Genomic DNA, 16,961 nt, shown 5'->3' on the forward strand with positions numbered 1-16,961 from the left:
CCAAATATTTTTTGAATTTTATTAATAATAAAACTTTTATTTTATTATAAATTAGTTAAATAAAAATCAAAATATATATATATATATATATTATAATATTAAAAAAGCAATATAGTATTTTCAGAAAAATAAAGTTTATATAATATACAATACATATTTCATATATGTAATATAATAGTAATAGTATGATCAAGCTGTTAAATCATAGTTTACAAACAGTCTTAATAAAAATTAATTTTGCTGTATTTTATTGATTTTATTTATTTCAGAATATAACCGTTTGCCATCTGATTTAGTCATCACCCTTTAGATATGATTCAAGTGGATTAGGACCTCTTCTTTTAGCAATTATTGTTGTGTTAGACTCTGAAAAAAATATAAGAATTTTTCAAACACGTGTTTGACGACATTATAATTTATCTAAAAATATACCATTGGGTTGTGTTTGAGTCTGAACATGGTTAACATTTAAACAATTTAACCATTCTGTGAAGCCAATTTTATTATCATGATTAACATCACAATGTCGAGGCATTTTTTTTCCGCATCTTTTTAGTTTGTTGTTGGCTGCCATTTCTTCGCGAAAACTCTTCCATTCTTTGCGCTCCAACACCTTTTATTTTAAAACGCAATGTATGACAGTATTAATAATTTAATATTACTAAGTATTATGTATCGACAGAATACGTATTGCTAACATAAACAAATTCACTTACTTTATTGTGATTTGTATCCAAAGAATGAAAAATGTCTGAGATTATCGACTCATAGTCACTAGAAAATGACGTGTTATTGTTTTTACTGTAAAAATTATAAATTCAAAACAAGCAAAATATTAGAAAAATTATGTCTGTAAAAAATGAAATGTTATTTGTGTATTACAAACCTGTGTTTTTGTTTTAGGTAATCCATGAGATCTTTTAAAAAAATATGTTTTTTATGCTCAGGGCAACCTTTTATTGGACGGGAAAGTAAAGGAATACCATCACACTTAGGATTAGAATCTTTTACCGAGGTTCCTGGTATTGGTTTTCCGGTGTCTTCTTGTGCGCACCAACAATAACCTAAATTAAAAACAATTCCACCCGAAAATAAAATACTTTATTTTAAATTTCAATAATCTCATCAGACTTAATGTACTTACCGACTGATTTGTAACACTGAACACGTTTATATCTTCCATCTGTTGTACATTCTGGTATGTATTTATGCGACGAAGACGATGGATCATCTAATGCTTCTTGTCTGTCTATTAAACAATCGTTAACTGAAAAACAAAATTAAATGTTAGCACGTCATAAATCAACTATAATTTATTTCTATGTATATGTAAATCGTATATAATATTATGTATATTGTATAGGTACTACCTATAAAATATGTTTATTAAATGTATGCAGTATTTTTAAATGTTACTTATTTGTTAAATCTCACAAATTATGATTATGAAATTTGTATGATTTAGTATTCAATTACTTTGTATAGTACAGGTAAAACCGTGATCTTTGTACCATCGTTTAAATTTTTAAAACTTAATTTTGCCACCTGAAAAACCCTACATTTTTATTAACCATTTTTGAAAAAGTATCGGCTAGTATCGAATTTGATGCATAAACGGCAAACTAAATTTTAAATTTGTATTTACTCTAAGAAAATATTGATAGGGTTAATAATAAAAACATTGTGAAATTTCTTACTCTGACGAAATTGATTTTTTTATTTATAATTTATAAATATATAATAAATTATTTACTTTATTTTATTTTTATATAAATATTATTTTATTCTAATCGATAAAATAGTGATAATAATAATTAATAGATAAAAAGAGAAATTGTTTTTCGTTTTTAATATGAGTATTTTTTTAACGAGCCAGCTAAGGGTGCTCCGTGCAATACCCCTAGTTGCACAAATATGTAGTATATATTGTGTATAATATGTTTAAAGCCAAATAAATTTTAATGAAAGTAGGAAGAAATCCACCAAATTAAGTTACACGTTGTATTAATCGTAATTGTAATCTGTTTAGTTTTGTGAATGAGAATTTGTTAAACTTAAACAATATAATTTTTATGTATGTATCTTTATTTTCATACATATATTACATTATTATGGGGTAAATACACTGTGGCTATGACACAGACTTCTATATTACACTATTATATAGAAATCTGTCAATTTTTTAGTGAATGTTTGTTAAGATTCGTAATTATTTTCTTACCGGATCTCACAATTATTTTTGAGCTAACATTTTGTATTTGAAGCAAATTACCAAAACTCGGGATTCAATAGTTGTGGATTTCGCACTTATGATGTCCTAAAAGGTAATATCACGACGTGAGAAACTGTAGTGAATCTCTTAAGTCTTAATCTAACTATTTTAAGAAAGTATAACAAATAAATATGATGTCTAATATGCCGATTATTGTCGTATATTATGTTTATGATATTTATATTTTTAATGTAGTGAAACATATGCATCAGCGGTATTGTATTGCAAATTATTACCGATAATGATATAGAGGTTTAAGAAGACATGGCACTATATGCATATAATATATTATGTATACATATATAGATAAAGCGGAAAATTTGAGCGCTTAGGTAAATGAATACACTCCCGACACCAAAACTCGATCATTTAGATGAAATAAACAGTCTTTCGTGTACCTAACATGGTTTACGGTAAACAAATATTTAAACCGGGTAACCATTAATTCATGTCACGTGAACTGTAGAATTGAATATTATAGTTAAACTTGTAGGTAACACCGCGGTAACGTGCACCTATATATTGGTCATTTGACATTTGGCGAGACGCGCATTAGATAAAAGATAAATGGAACACGACTCGAACAGTGTACTTCGTGCAAAAATGGCTTTGTGCACAAGTGGTATCGTGAATCAGAGCCCCCACATACAATCTCGGGTTCCTGTACCAAATGTTTGTGCGGGCCCATTTCAAATAAATTTCAACGAACCCACGGGCCCCTGTACTTGAGGTCGATCAGCTGCTCCCCCCTTGTGGGGTGTGGGGGCCCTGCAGTGAATAGTATGCTTCCAGCGTGTGGTGGGCACCGGACAGTCATCAGTGTTACTCATTACTCGTCTTCGTATTTTAATTAGTGTTGGTTGGACTTTTGAGAAGATATAGTTTATTAAATAAATCTAAGGGAGCAATTTTAGTTTAGAATTCAAGTGAATTTTTTTTTTTTTGAAACCGAAATAAATTAATGAGCTTAGAATGATCGTGCAATTTGAATTTTTCGATGGAACTTATGGTTTCAAAGTTATAGCATTTTAAAGTTCGATGATATTTTACGTTTTTTATACACGTACGTACAACAATCAAGTTTACCACGCCATGTCATTATTTTAAATGTACGATTTTTTTATGCTTAATTTATTGGAACAAACAAGTTTCCCAATATTTTGGAAAGTCGTAAAAACATTTTATGGATGTGTCTAGAAACGCATTATTTTACAATTTCAGTATTATCGTTATTGTTAGCGATTGTATATTTGTATTCAGTTTAGCGCAACAGTGGTCCCTATTGATCATTAAGTGTAAGAAACTATAAGAACCTATGTACCTACTAGTTAGAGCAGTTAATATATGTATCGTGTTAAATTGTGTTCAACTGTTGTTAATTGATATTTAACTAGGTGTCTTATTGCAGTATGTAAGACGTATCTAAATAGAAGGTAAGAACATACTTTGTATAATATATAGATACTATTATACATTGTATTGTTTTAGTAATTTTATATCAATGAACAAAAATACCTTCAGCCTCTTCCTCTTGGTCGCCTTCGGCCATTAAACCCGGAAGAGTACCACTAAGCGTAGCTACGCTTTCTTGTAGTACTGCGAATACAAAAAGTATTTCATTATTATCGTGTTGCGTTATCGACGAAAATATCAAACATGATATATAATATGTATACCTAACATGTATGGGCAATAGTTAGGTTTGTACTTACTGTCTTCGGGATCGGCTTCCTCAAGTCCGATTCCACCGTCCTCTTTGTCTTCGTAGTCTTCCGACGAGGGAATTTCGGTCGTTGTAGTGGTAGTCGTAGTGGTCGTGGTCGTCGTGGTCGTCGTCGTAGTCGAGGTTGTTGATGACTTTTTGCCCAATGTTTCTGATAATTATTATACAAATAAATAATATTAGTATACAGTATATTATTATATTATTATATTTATACAAACCAACATTCCAATAGATAATACTATTAATACTACAGATGTATATTTAGCTGGATTAACACAATTAGGGCAAACATAGGTAAGTTAATGAAAAACTTGAATTAGTTAACTTAGGTCAAAGTTAAGAACGTTGAATTATAAGGATATAGTTAAAATAAACAATATACTTAACTTGAAAGTTTAAAGTTAATAGGTATGAAGATTAAATATTAACTGAACGTCCAGTTAAAAATAAGTTAATTAGATAATAGTTTTTTATTAATATCTAAGTTACGCATGATGATTGTGAAACTTTCACTGCAACGATTTTATTATACATTAATTATATAACTAAATATTTTTGTACTGTCTGTACTCATATTTGGAATAAACAATTTCAAATTAAAAACCTTTAAGACTATTTCATCTCTCACCCTTTTTAAAAATATAATAGTACCTACATATGTATTCAAATGTAAGTACGTACTAATGTAGTAATGTTCTATAATAAGTGATGTCATTATATTAAATAAACAAAATTGTACTCAATAAAATGTGAAGATTATAATCTGTCACCCACCTGCCAAAATTGTAAGATTTAAGAATATTCGAATACTTCAGGATATCAAGTTTTTAATCAGCACGAAAATAAATATTTAAAAAAAATTATTTTGAGCTTAAATTATTTAAAATCTACTTAATTATCTAAGTACATTTAGATAACATACTAAAATTTTGTCATTTTAATAAAGAAGATTACTTATCCAAAATAATAGTTAAAAATATAAATTAGAATAAAGTTAACGATGGGAACAAACATGTGATGTATAAAATATATTATTACATATTAATATATTCTCCGTCAATGGTGACTTACCGTCAATCGATAAACAATTTGTCCATTCGACTTTCGACACTACGCTGTTATGGTCGGTGTCGCAGTTGCGGATAAACGTCCTGGAACATCTCTTGGGCCTTACCACTTTACGGACTAGTCTCTTTAAGTCTCTGTATTCTATTCTAGTAAGGCTTTCGTTTTTGTCTGCGTCCAAATTATTGAATTTCCATTCAGTGACTCGTTTATCCAACGTAATTGGATCCAACAGCGAACGGTCACCTATTATGTACATAAATATAAATAAGAATTCAACATTTAAAAATTAAAATCCGTTATTAATTATTATCAGACATCTGCAGTAGGCTTATTGCTTAAGAGTATTTTTTTTAAATAAAATAATTGATACTTACTATTTATAAAACTTTATGTTATAAACATTGGAACAATAATAATAAAAGTATATATCTATAGGAATTATACCTATACTTATAGAGTATATAAGAGTATAGCCTCTCTCCAAAATGCATAATTTACTCTGAATGTTACATTTTTAAAATTATTTTTCCGTCTTATTTTTGTAGAAATCAACCCACAAATATTTTAGGAAATTGTATTATAGTTTTTAATAATAAACAAAATATGGATAGCTATTTAATTTTAATATTTTAATACATTAATGAATATCAACAAGTAAAATTTTTGATAAGTAAAAACTTTTATAGACACGATGGTCGATGAGTACAGTAGTTATTTACTAAGTTAGTTATTTATTATGTTTTCTCTCTAATTGTTAACGAATACCGGAATACATATTTATATACTTTTCGTTCTGTTAGATTAGTAGTTAAAAAATTATATGTATTGTAATCTAAAATATCGCTAAATATTGATAATAAGATCTCTAACAAAACCAAAATACTTTGCATACATCTACAGATAAATATATATTATAATATGTATAACTTTAATTACTTTACCATTTATTAATGCTGCATATTGTTCTCGATTGTACTCCGTTTTGAATATTCTGATTAAATTATTGACAAATATTACTTTATCGTTTTTACTGCATTCTAAAAACACGGTAACAATTTGTTTATAATAATTGTTATTTGTTAATTTTATATGTATACCTAAAACCTATTTATACTAAATATAATGTCTAGAGTGCTTATAGATTAGAAACTTTCAGAGGTTATTGGACGTTACATTAACATTCATTGTCTATCCATATATTACATAAATACATATAAATTATATAATATTATTGCAAATTACATTAAAATATATTCATGTAGAAGTAAAGGTTCTAAAACGAATTTTTTTTAAGGGAAGAAAGGTATATAAAATAATTTATATATTTTACTCTTTAGTCTTTAGAATTATACCTACGCTAATTATGTATTGTAAATTTGTTTACCTCTTCTAGGATTACCTCCTTTCTGCAAAGAACCTCTACGCCATTTGCCTATTAAAAAACAATACTACATAATAGAGTTTGACAAAACAAAAGTAAATATGGAGGTATTACTTAAGTATAATTTCAAACGAACCTCTGCCATTATCACATTTGGGCTTTTGTCCTCGAACAATGGTGTTGGACACTACTTTTCCCGCAGGTGTTACACACCAACAATATCCTTCCTTTTTATGGCATTGAATCCGGAAGTATGTGCCGTCCGCTTTGCATCTGGGCATATATGAGTCCGGCGTTCGAGTTGGATCAACTGATTTCGTAGTATGATCTACCCAACAGGGCTGCTTTTCTATATAAAATCAATAGTTTTAATACTCCATACTTCATTTAACTTTAAAATACTTAAAATTAACTACAAATATGTTAATAGCGATATAATCAAACAAGTAAAATAGGTAATAATATTGCTTATTGAAGATTTACTGCTCCATGTAATAAACACTGTTTTTGTATATTGTATGTTTAAACTCAATAGTAGAATAGTATAGCATACGAGTACAATGCAATACTTGATGAGAATTTAAAAGCTACGTAAAGTTATTAATATTTAATTATAAAAATTGAGAACAGTTTACTTTACTTTAAAATAGTTTATCCATGTAAAAAAAAGCTAGGTTATTCTTAGACCTACTCACTAGGGCATTGTTAAGTATATTAATTGTCATAAAGTGTAGGTACCTCGTATTATCGATAATTTTTAATCATTTTGAAAATAACGTATGAAGTATCTTGTATTACATTTGCAAGTTATCTTACATACAAATCAAAATTTTAACAAAATAAAAATGTTAAATGTTTATGAACCTATAAATAGCAAAAAAATTATCTAAATATTTAGTGAAAGATTTAAGTCTTTAAAGTTATTAGTTAATACTTATTTTCAATATTAAGTATAAAATTATTTTTATCTATGAATTTGAAAATGTTGATAAAATTTAGTAAACTAAGAAAAATTAAGTAGACTGATAACTGATATAATATATTATAACAGTATTTTTGTAAATCTTTTTTAATATAGTTTGTAAGCATTGGTAGGTATACGTGTCATTTCAATATCACGTTCAAGATTTACACAATATAGCTGGAGATATTGTCTTTAGATGCATTATATATGAGTAATTATATACAGTTATTATGGCCGTTATGGGTAGTATACCTATATTATATGTATCATAATATAATTTTTCATTTTTTAAATAATTATATAATTTTTACCTAAGAGAACAAATAAGTAGGTATAACGGATACGGGTAAGTACATTATAAAAGTATAATAATAATAATATATTTGTTAAAAAAACAATAAATAAATAACACACTAAAGAGAGTAATGAGTAACAGTGAAGTAAAAAGCAAAATTATTTAATTAAATTGTAACTTATAAGGAAATAAGTTAATTCAAATCAAAAAAAGAAAATAAACATCAATTTTTAAATTAAAAATACAAGTTTTAACTTAGAACAAGAATAAAAAAAAAATTACTTAATTTATTACATCTTCTTGGCAAGCTTATTTATGCTTATATACGCATATATACGTCTGCTATGTATATGTATAGCATATTTTTTGAAGCGTTTGTAAAATTAAGATTAAGATGATCAATGTAAGAAAATATTTTTTATGAAAATATTAATAAAATATATTGTACCAATTTGAAAATTACGGGTTTAATCGATTTAATATTACACAATGGTCATTAAGATTTATTAGCATTGAATATTTGTGAGTATATTATTAATATTGGATCACTGTAAATTAATCGATTATTTATTAAGGATAATAAATAAAAATGTTGTACCTACTTTTTTTTTTATAAAAACAAATATGTTTTGGACTAAAGACACGAATCATATACTCTTTATAAAGGAGTAAAAATATACTGTCAAATTCGTATGATAATTCATTGAATATGGCAATTTTAATAATTAGATAGTATAATGTACACATGAATAGTAGTATAATTGTTTGTATTTATTTTTAAGTTCCCATAAGTTTTACTTTTTAAACCTAATATTTTTCATGAATAGTTGTTTTATACCTTTCATAAGTGAAACAATTCTACAGTCAGGTAAAACCCATGTTTTTTTGCCCAGTTGCAAAATAAAAATCATGTGTAGGTGGTTACTGATATACTTGGAACGAAGTTATGGATATTGTTTTATTTTTATGATTGTTTGAAAGGAAAATACACACCTGCAGCATTGTACACGTATCTTGCTATTTTACCATCATATGCATATTAAATACATCTAGTAAACAATTAGATAACCATGTCATCATGATGTGTTTAAAAGTGTATCATATCTATATGATTTAGATGTATGTATAACAAAATAAATACTTATATAGTTATATAATATGATAAACATATAGGGATACATGGATCACTTCAGAGGATTATAAAATGTTTGTAAAGGGTGAGCAAATTGATTATAATGCTTGTAATTTATATATACCTATATATTTATTGCGTTTTTGTTATTTTTACTTCTCCTCTAGATACCAATAGAAATAACACAAAATGGATATTATGGTAAACAAATTAACCTTTTTTGATTTCACAAGAGAATCCGTCACACGATTATTATTGTATTATATAATATTTCAACGAAGTACATTTCCACGATGGGTAAATACTAAATAGCAAAAAGTGCAGATCTGTTACATCACACAATATAGTATATTATTATTACATTATGTTAAAATAAATTACCTTTGCATCGTCCCCGGTGTTTGACACGCAACAACGAATCGTTAAAGCATCGGACTCGCAGCAAGGCGCATCTACTCGGATAGCTAATATTGTCCGTGCCGCACACTGGTCTCCTGGTGGCCGCCTTCTTCCTCTCGCACCGTTCCACTCGACCTTTGCAATCGAATTCCTGTTGAAACAATCGTGCATATGAATATAACATATTATATATGATACTAGGTGTCTCGGGAGTATTTGTAAATTGTAATATATATATATAATCTATTTTATTTTAACTTCCTATTTAATACATAATATTATATTATATGTATACAAAAAATCGACATTATTTATTTCCTCAGCTTAATGTACGTTTTCCACAGCAATGAAGTAATATACAGTACGTACTTTATTCAAATTTATAATATATATTATAATGTATTAATAATTAACAATAAATATATTATAATATTAATTTGCGTGCTTATATTTTTTACTATAGACGATGGATGAATGGAAAAAAAATGTTATTTTATGACGGCGATTTGTGACTACGAATATAACGACGAATATACTCAGAAACGATTTAAGAAACTAGTTTTATCATCGGGTGGGGACGACAATACGACGACGGGGTAGAAAAAAAAATTATCTGAAATGCATTTCGGCTTTTTAATATAGCTAGTTGGCGCCATTATAGGATCGTCACAGACGTTGTAGCGGGAATCGGAAAAAAGAACGTGGAACGCATTAACTGTAGGTGGGACATATTTACTCGTTGTAGTTATGTATATGTAAGAAAAAACTGGTTTCGCTGTTAATGCAAAAGACCTTTTTTGTTAGCAAATTGAGTTTTCGGGGAAAACATTTAACTAGTTTTTTCACTAATTTCCCGAGGTAATTGTTTTTTGTATACACAAATCCACCAGCTACGCAGACAATATCCGTAATATAAAAAGACTTATAACTCATAAGAATATCATAAAAGAACATAAGTATATATGATATATCTATTGATTGATAATGCCAGCATTCACTATCCAGTATTAAAATTTCTATAGGCACGTGCATGTGTGCAGTATTATGTTGTTCGCATGTAATTTTTTGTCCTTATAAACTATAATCTATTCATACTTTTTATTCACTTATCAGTCTTATCACATAAACATATATATACTTATACTTATTGTGTAATTTACTCTTTTTGATATAGATTGTATATTATTTAATAAATGAAAAAAATAACTATAGTAAACTATAATCTATGATAATATGCGTTATATCTATTATATTGGTGTATTAATATTAGGTATTTAAGAGGTAATAATTTCCATTAATCAAAGTAATAGGTGTAAATGACAGAAAGATAAGGGGACTAAGGATTGCTTTAATCACCTCTTTCATAAAAAACTGATGAGATCCATGACGTATATATATATATAAATTATTAGAAATATATTTCTTAGAATCATCAAAATCACCTAGTCTTTCTCCTCCCATAATGTAGAGCAGGGATCTGAAAATTTTTCACGGGCCATCAAAATTCTAAGTACATATTTACATTATTTAAAAACCAAAAATGTTTAACAAAAATAATAATTTACAATAATAACAATTATAATGTTGTCGTAATATGTGTTATTTATTATTTGTTTGCGGGCCGGATAAAATGTGTTCGTGGGCCGCCATTTGGTGACCCATGATGTAGAGCCTAAGACACTGAGTATTGACACAACATCATTATAAATTTCTCTGGTTGTTGGTTGTTGCAAATATAATTTCATAATTTTAGAATATTTATTTTTATATTTGTAATCTATTATTTTGTTTTTTAAATAATATTATGATTATTTCGTACCTATTAATATAGGCCGTAAAGAATTGAAAAATATAATAATAATATAATAGTTTACCGAAAATATTATTTAGTATTAATATTAATTATTACTCCTTACACGCAATAAAATCTTTTTTAAATAATAAAACATTGATACTATATTATACTTTGCATCTGTATTTCGAAAGTTGATAGTTTAAGTTTAGTTAAAATGATATGATCAAGTTTAAGGAATTCCTATACTATTAATTTAATTTACAAATATTTTTTTTTGCATATGAAATAATAATGTTCAATGAAGTCATTTAAGAAATTTTTTATAATTTTCCTGATTTCAATTTGCTCCGAAAATAATATAAAGTTTTTGTTTCAGATGTCAAGTCAACAAATTTCGATTTATCGCAAGAATAAAACGAATACTTAAATTATTGCAGTATCTGCGTATAATACTGCAGTATTACAATATATTATAGCGGCTACTTACACGACATATTATACGCTGCAGTGCGTCTCTGATCAGCGAACTGTGAAAAATAAACCAGTTTTAACACAGTGTTTTTTTTCTTTCATAAATAATGTATAGGTGTTTTATTAATAACTCTATATAAGATGATAATTTTACGACAACCGGTCTCCTCTAAATGATATTAATTGGATAGCCGCCACGACTATACTTGTCTGAAGCAGTAAGTTTATAATATACAGATGTTATATATTATATATTTATATAAGGTACGTGTAGTAATAAATATGTATTACAGCTTTACACATATAATGCAAAAATATATAGACATACGGACATGAGCGCACGTATTATTGTGTGTTTCTATCAGAACTGAAAAGTGTAAGACTTGTCTGACTTGGCATATCTGCAATTGCATACACGATTTTATAAAATTACAAAGTTTGCGATATACTTATAAGCTTACTGTAGGCTATATATATATATGCTTATATACATCCTAAATGTGACGGGTTGGGACAAAGTAGGTACCTATATGCACGCCCAGACACCCTGGTTTTAGTTTTAGTAAGTAATATTGATCATAATTATTGTACAAGTACAACTGTACATTATAACATAATGTATATATTTAATAGTTTATTATAAAACTATAAGAAACATATTTCTAACGTAAAGTTGTGGATATTTATTTAAATCAAGTAGATGTAATAGTAGTGTCGCAGCAACATTTGTTTTTATTAGTATTCATTATCATAATAAAAAATTCTTATAACTTGTCAATAAATAGTATTTTGAGTATATTTGATATCCGGGGCTTATAAATTACTTTAAAAATTCAAAATATATTTATTAAAAGAATAAAATATAACTATATTGTATTATAATATTTAAATTAGTATCTTAATACTGTATATTAAGAATAATGGTATTTATTCAAGTCGATTTAAAGAGTCAATAATTTGATTTTTTAACTTTAACAATGTAAGTAAAAATACAATAAACGATTCTTTTTTTTTTACCAAGTCGCAAGAATACTAGATACCTATTATAATACAACACAACTTCACTGTCGTAACGGATGTTTATTTCTCCTGTGGTGGTGATTTATTTGGGTCCACTTATACAATATAAATGTACTATTCGAATTGGATACACCGTATACCTATATATATTAGAGATTTATTACGTGTTCTTTTTTCATCTTCGTCCGATTTGGATAATCTCTTCGAGCGCAATAATATTATAAACGTATATAATATATATAAATGTTTGTGTGCGCGCACGCGCGTATGGTTGTAATTTTTTTTTCAAGGTTATGGTTTGTGATACATACGACAACACACAGGTTTTCAAAGGTTTCCATTGTAATTTTACTCGCCACCGCATTTCGTCTTCGTTTTACACACATATATAATATAATGCGGTGGCCAACGTCCATAAAGTGGAGATGATATTATAATATATGTACCTACCAGCTAAACCAAAAAGGTTAACGGAAGAACGGCGGCGACGTCCAATAAACGTATATAATATAAGTATATTCGAACACTCATCACAATATAATGATAATAATATGTGCGTTATATTGCAGGACAGGAGGGATCGAAATACCAAATACTTATGTGGCACCGCAAAATCGTTGAACATTTAAAACGATAACGTCCTGCAAACGGATTCGATTGTATAGGAATTCGGACGAAAACTGGTTTTCGAGTATATTATCTATACATTGTTTAGAAATATAAAATATTTTTATCGAAGACAAAATATTATGAAAGCAAATATTTTTTTTATTTTGAACGGTGAGTTCAACATGTAGTTGGTTGTGCATGTATAATAAAATTGTAGTCATCAATCGTCAGTTGAATGAAATACGTGTTCTGAGGGCTATTGAAGTTTTTGATTCATGATTTAATTTATTGATCAATGACGATGGTATTTAATTTATCAATAATATAAAAAATAAACACGAAAAAAATATTTTAATTATTTTAATAAATATTGATAGGTATATTAGGTACCTGTGCGTAAACTACCCTGGAAGAGGGGATTAACATTTAACCCCCATAATCCACCCCTCGTATATGTCATTGCCTTTGTACCATATTAATATAAACATCATGTACTTCGAGCAAATATTTACATCATATTTATATATTATAATAGATAATATATTATATACCTGCTTACACGGTCGTGGATAATTACATACATTGCATGTTATAAAATATAATTGTACAGCTAGTATTTTTAGCCTATATATTATAAACTATAATATATCACTTAATCTTTTTAGTTTTTAAATTAAAATTTGTTTGTTTGAAAAAACAATAAATATTAGAATACGATAAAATGGAGAACTATTTCGAACTCATACTCATATGGTTTTGATAATGATCTCGAGAGGGTTTATACCTACTATTACGATTATTATAATATTGATATCGATTTATAACTACTGCATATTATGTGTAAAAGTTTGATTGTTTAAATTATTAATAATAAATACAATATAAATATTGAGAGTTCTTAATTGTAGTGCCTATTATTACTGCATTATAACAGTTATTGACTTGCATTCCTCATAGAGAAACATAAAGTTTATTGTAATTCATTATATTGTAAGTTTTAAAGTATAATATACCTAGGTATTATATTTTTAGAAATAATTCACAGCCATCAGAGATTTATATAGCTTTAAATTCCATAGTTAATAAACTATGGTAGTTTGTAAATTGTATTTTATTTTAATATTTTCATAAAATATTATTAATTTTAAATGCACTTATGTAGGTATTATTTATATTTATCTAATTCCATTAGTAAGAGATTATAATATTTATTAGAAAACGCAAATTTAATTGATATAAATTATTTTGAAAGATCGTCGATAAGTTGTACGTAGGCACTATAGGTATATAACACTCGATACAAATAAATAATGGTTTTCCATAAACAACTCGCTCTGAGCCAGGTGTGCCGATAGTATTGTGAAGTCAACCCTAGACTCGCCGGCACCAATGTTTTTTTCTCATAACCGATATAGCATGTATATGGTTTTTTTTTCACCCGGGGGCTTATAAATGAAAAGGTGTTTGAGACACGCCCAGCTAATAATCGACCTCATAAAAACTATTCCGAGACGTGCCAGACAATGTGCCGCCTGTGAACCGAGATCCTTGAGGGTATATCTTTTTTCTCTCGAAAAATCATTCAATACATAGTACTATACAGTCGAGTATAAATATAAAGACGAAACGTGGATAATAATTAACCTAGTTTTAAACTATGTACATAGTATATACCACCATTTATAACTGGGGATGTTGTTTCGTTGTATAAAACCGGAATGAAATCTTCGAAGTGAGATATTATATATTTACTCAACTGGGGATTATAATTAACTTCAAACGAAATGGAGATTCGGTTAAGTTTTTTTTATCGTGGTCTTAAATCATGATAATAGTTATCATTGTACCAATACATTGAATAATTTAACTATGAATCTAATAGTTTGATAGCAAAGAATATTGTACTTAACGATTTCTAAAGACTTGCCATTTACTGCATTGTTTTTGGTTTAACATTAAACGGATTTATTTTAATATGTATAATAAGTATTGAATTATTAAGTACCGTGGAAAGGACAAAATCGAGTAGCTCACCTTGTTTGGAACGGGAGAAGTGAAGCCGGTCGAGGAAAATAGCAACAACATCCATGGCAATAGATCAGCGACTGAATGAAAGTTCATGACGGTAATTGACGTGTCATTCTTCTCCGGGGTGTTCTAACTACCGACTACTGCAGCCGTAGCACGTGTGCATCAATCGCCTCGAGCGCATGCCTGTAACCAGAAGAAATGTGTAATAATATTATTATATATTAGGTAATGCGTTTAATTACTATATTATAATTGCAAAAAATAATCAAATTTGTAGTTTCGTTTAACATGGTATTGTCGCGGGATGTTTTCATAGTCAATAGACATAACAAAAAAATCTAGATTACTATTATACATATTTATGTATGTATTACACCTTGTAGATTTAAACCTACTTTATCATAGTATCCGGAGGATATATCCTAGTTTTTTTCTATACCTTTTATTAATTAATAACTATTATTGTCGTCGTAATTAAGAAATAATAGCATCGAAACTTTCACCTCTTTGCGATACGATCAATCCAAATATATCGAACAAAACCAACACCATCTTCGTTTCTATCTTGGCCTATAAATAACCCATAAACATATAGTCGTTGAATCTCAACGTTACGCATGTTTGAAAGTTATAAGTAATACCTTCGATGAAGTCGCTAAGCTATACATCACAGTACATACGTGATTATAGCTAACATATATCATTTACGTCACACGCGTGGTATTCGATACATAATCGATACATCGTTTAGTTTTAAATTATTTTTGAGACAAATTTAAGACTACGCCTATATAATATAAATATATTATATTCATTAATATTTCAATAATTCGTTTTGTTTAAATTAAAATCACATTGGCAATGTTATAAGCACCTATACCTAATATTTAGTATATTGTCAGTTTAATAATACTAAAAGATGCTGATAACCGTTTTTTTTTAATATTGCTTAAATTTTAGCCAAGTGTTTGCAAATGAAAATTACTGATATTCTTTATTATTATTTAATGGATATAAACTGAAATCGTGTAGATGGGTTTTGTTCGGTTTTCTTGAACATGAAAAAAAGTAGCAAGTCTCATTTAATAGCTATTATAATTTATAATGTACCTGCAGCCAATCTTCAATAGTCTTGATGCACCTACAATGTTGTATCATTCGTATCACAATGACACAATATTATCATCGTTGTGAACGAGGCATAACGCACGCGAGAGAAAAAAAAAGAACAAATGTATTATAAAAAAAAGTCCAAAACGTTCTATTCGAGAAAAACTTCAAACGAAAAGCATCAAGTGTTAAAAATAAATAAATAATAAATACGCAGTAAATAATGAAGAAAATAAAATTCAATAATAATGATTTAAATAGATCAAAAACGACAACGATAATATTATATCTGAGCCGATCACTACACGGAAATTGGTGTGGTTATACTACGAGCATACAGTAAATATAAAATATAATATTAAATAACGTAGTTTTTATTGGAAGTACGTCCTCGTGTCGGCGTTGTGGTTTACTCGGCGGACTGTCGGACTATACTCTTACGACACGTACGGCGTGCGTAGCTAGAAGAGCCGAACTGCGCGCACATACACACACCCACCTCGCGCACAATACACACACATACATACGCATCACACTACACACACACTCACAACACGGACCGTACACATATATAACAACAATAATAATAATAATAATAATAATAAAATAATATATATAATACTCACCACTCGTTTGGAACGGGTCGGTGGCGGGTCAGAACGGTATGAAAAAGGTATACATAATATAA

At 27.9% G+C, this 16,961-nt stretch overlaps 1 protein-coding gene across 1 annotated transcript; it reads right to left on the reverse strand.

Moving 5' to 3' along the window:
* Positions 1-112: 112 nt before the first annotated feature.
* Positions 113-16,749, reverse strand: LOC132930450 (SPARC-related modular calcium-binding protein 2). The gene is made up of 14 exons (XM_060996332.1): positions 16,274-16,749; positions 15,167-15,346; positions 9,220-9,388; positions 6,584-6,796; positions 6,451-6,498; positions 6,008-6,103; positions 5,070-5,309; positions 3,985-4,146; positions 3,788-3,868; positions 1,145-1,267; positions 887-1,064; positions 717-801; positions 433-613; positions 113-366 (listed from the first exon to the last, which is right to left on the reverse strand). Exons 2-14 carry the CDS (start codon positions 15,251-15,253, stop codon positions 293-295), a joined length of 1,737 nt encoding a protein of 578 aa, XP_060852315.1. The 5' UTR covers positions 15,254-15,346; positions 16,274-16,749; the 3' UTR covers positions 113-292.
* Positions 16,750-16,961: the final 212 nt, after the last annotated feature.

This window comes from Rhopalosiphum padi, chromosome 4 (assembly GCF_020882245.1).
Source record: "Rhopalosiphum padi isolate XX-2018 chromosome 4, ASM2088224v1, whole genome shotgun sequence".
Classification (NCBI taxonomy): Eukaryota; Metazoa; Arthropoda; class Insecta; order Hemiptera; family Aphididae; genus Rhopalosiphum; species Rhopalosiphum padi.

Coding starts and splice junctions, on each gene's coding strand:
- LOC132930450 (XM_060996332.1), bottom strand. CDS start 15,253: ATGAACTTTCATTCAGTCGCTGATCTATTGCCATGGATGTTGTTGCTA. Junction 6,797..9,219: donor ACACCGGGGACGATGCAAAG/GTAATTTATTTT, acceptor GATTTTATATAG/AAAAGCAGCCCTGTTGGGTA. Junction 367..432: donor GACTCAAACACAACCCAATG/GTATATTTTTAG, acceptor TATTTTTTTCAG/AGTCTAACACAACAATAATT.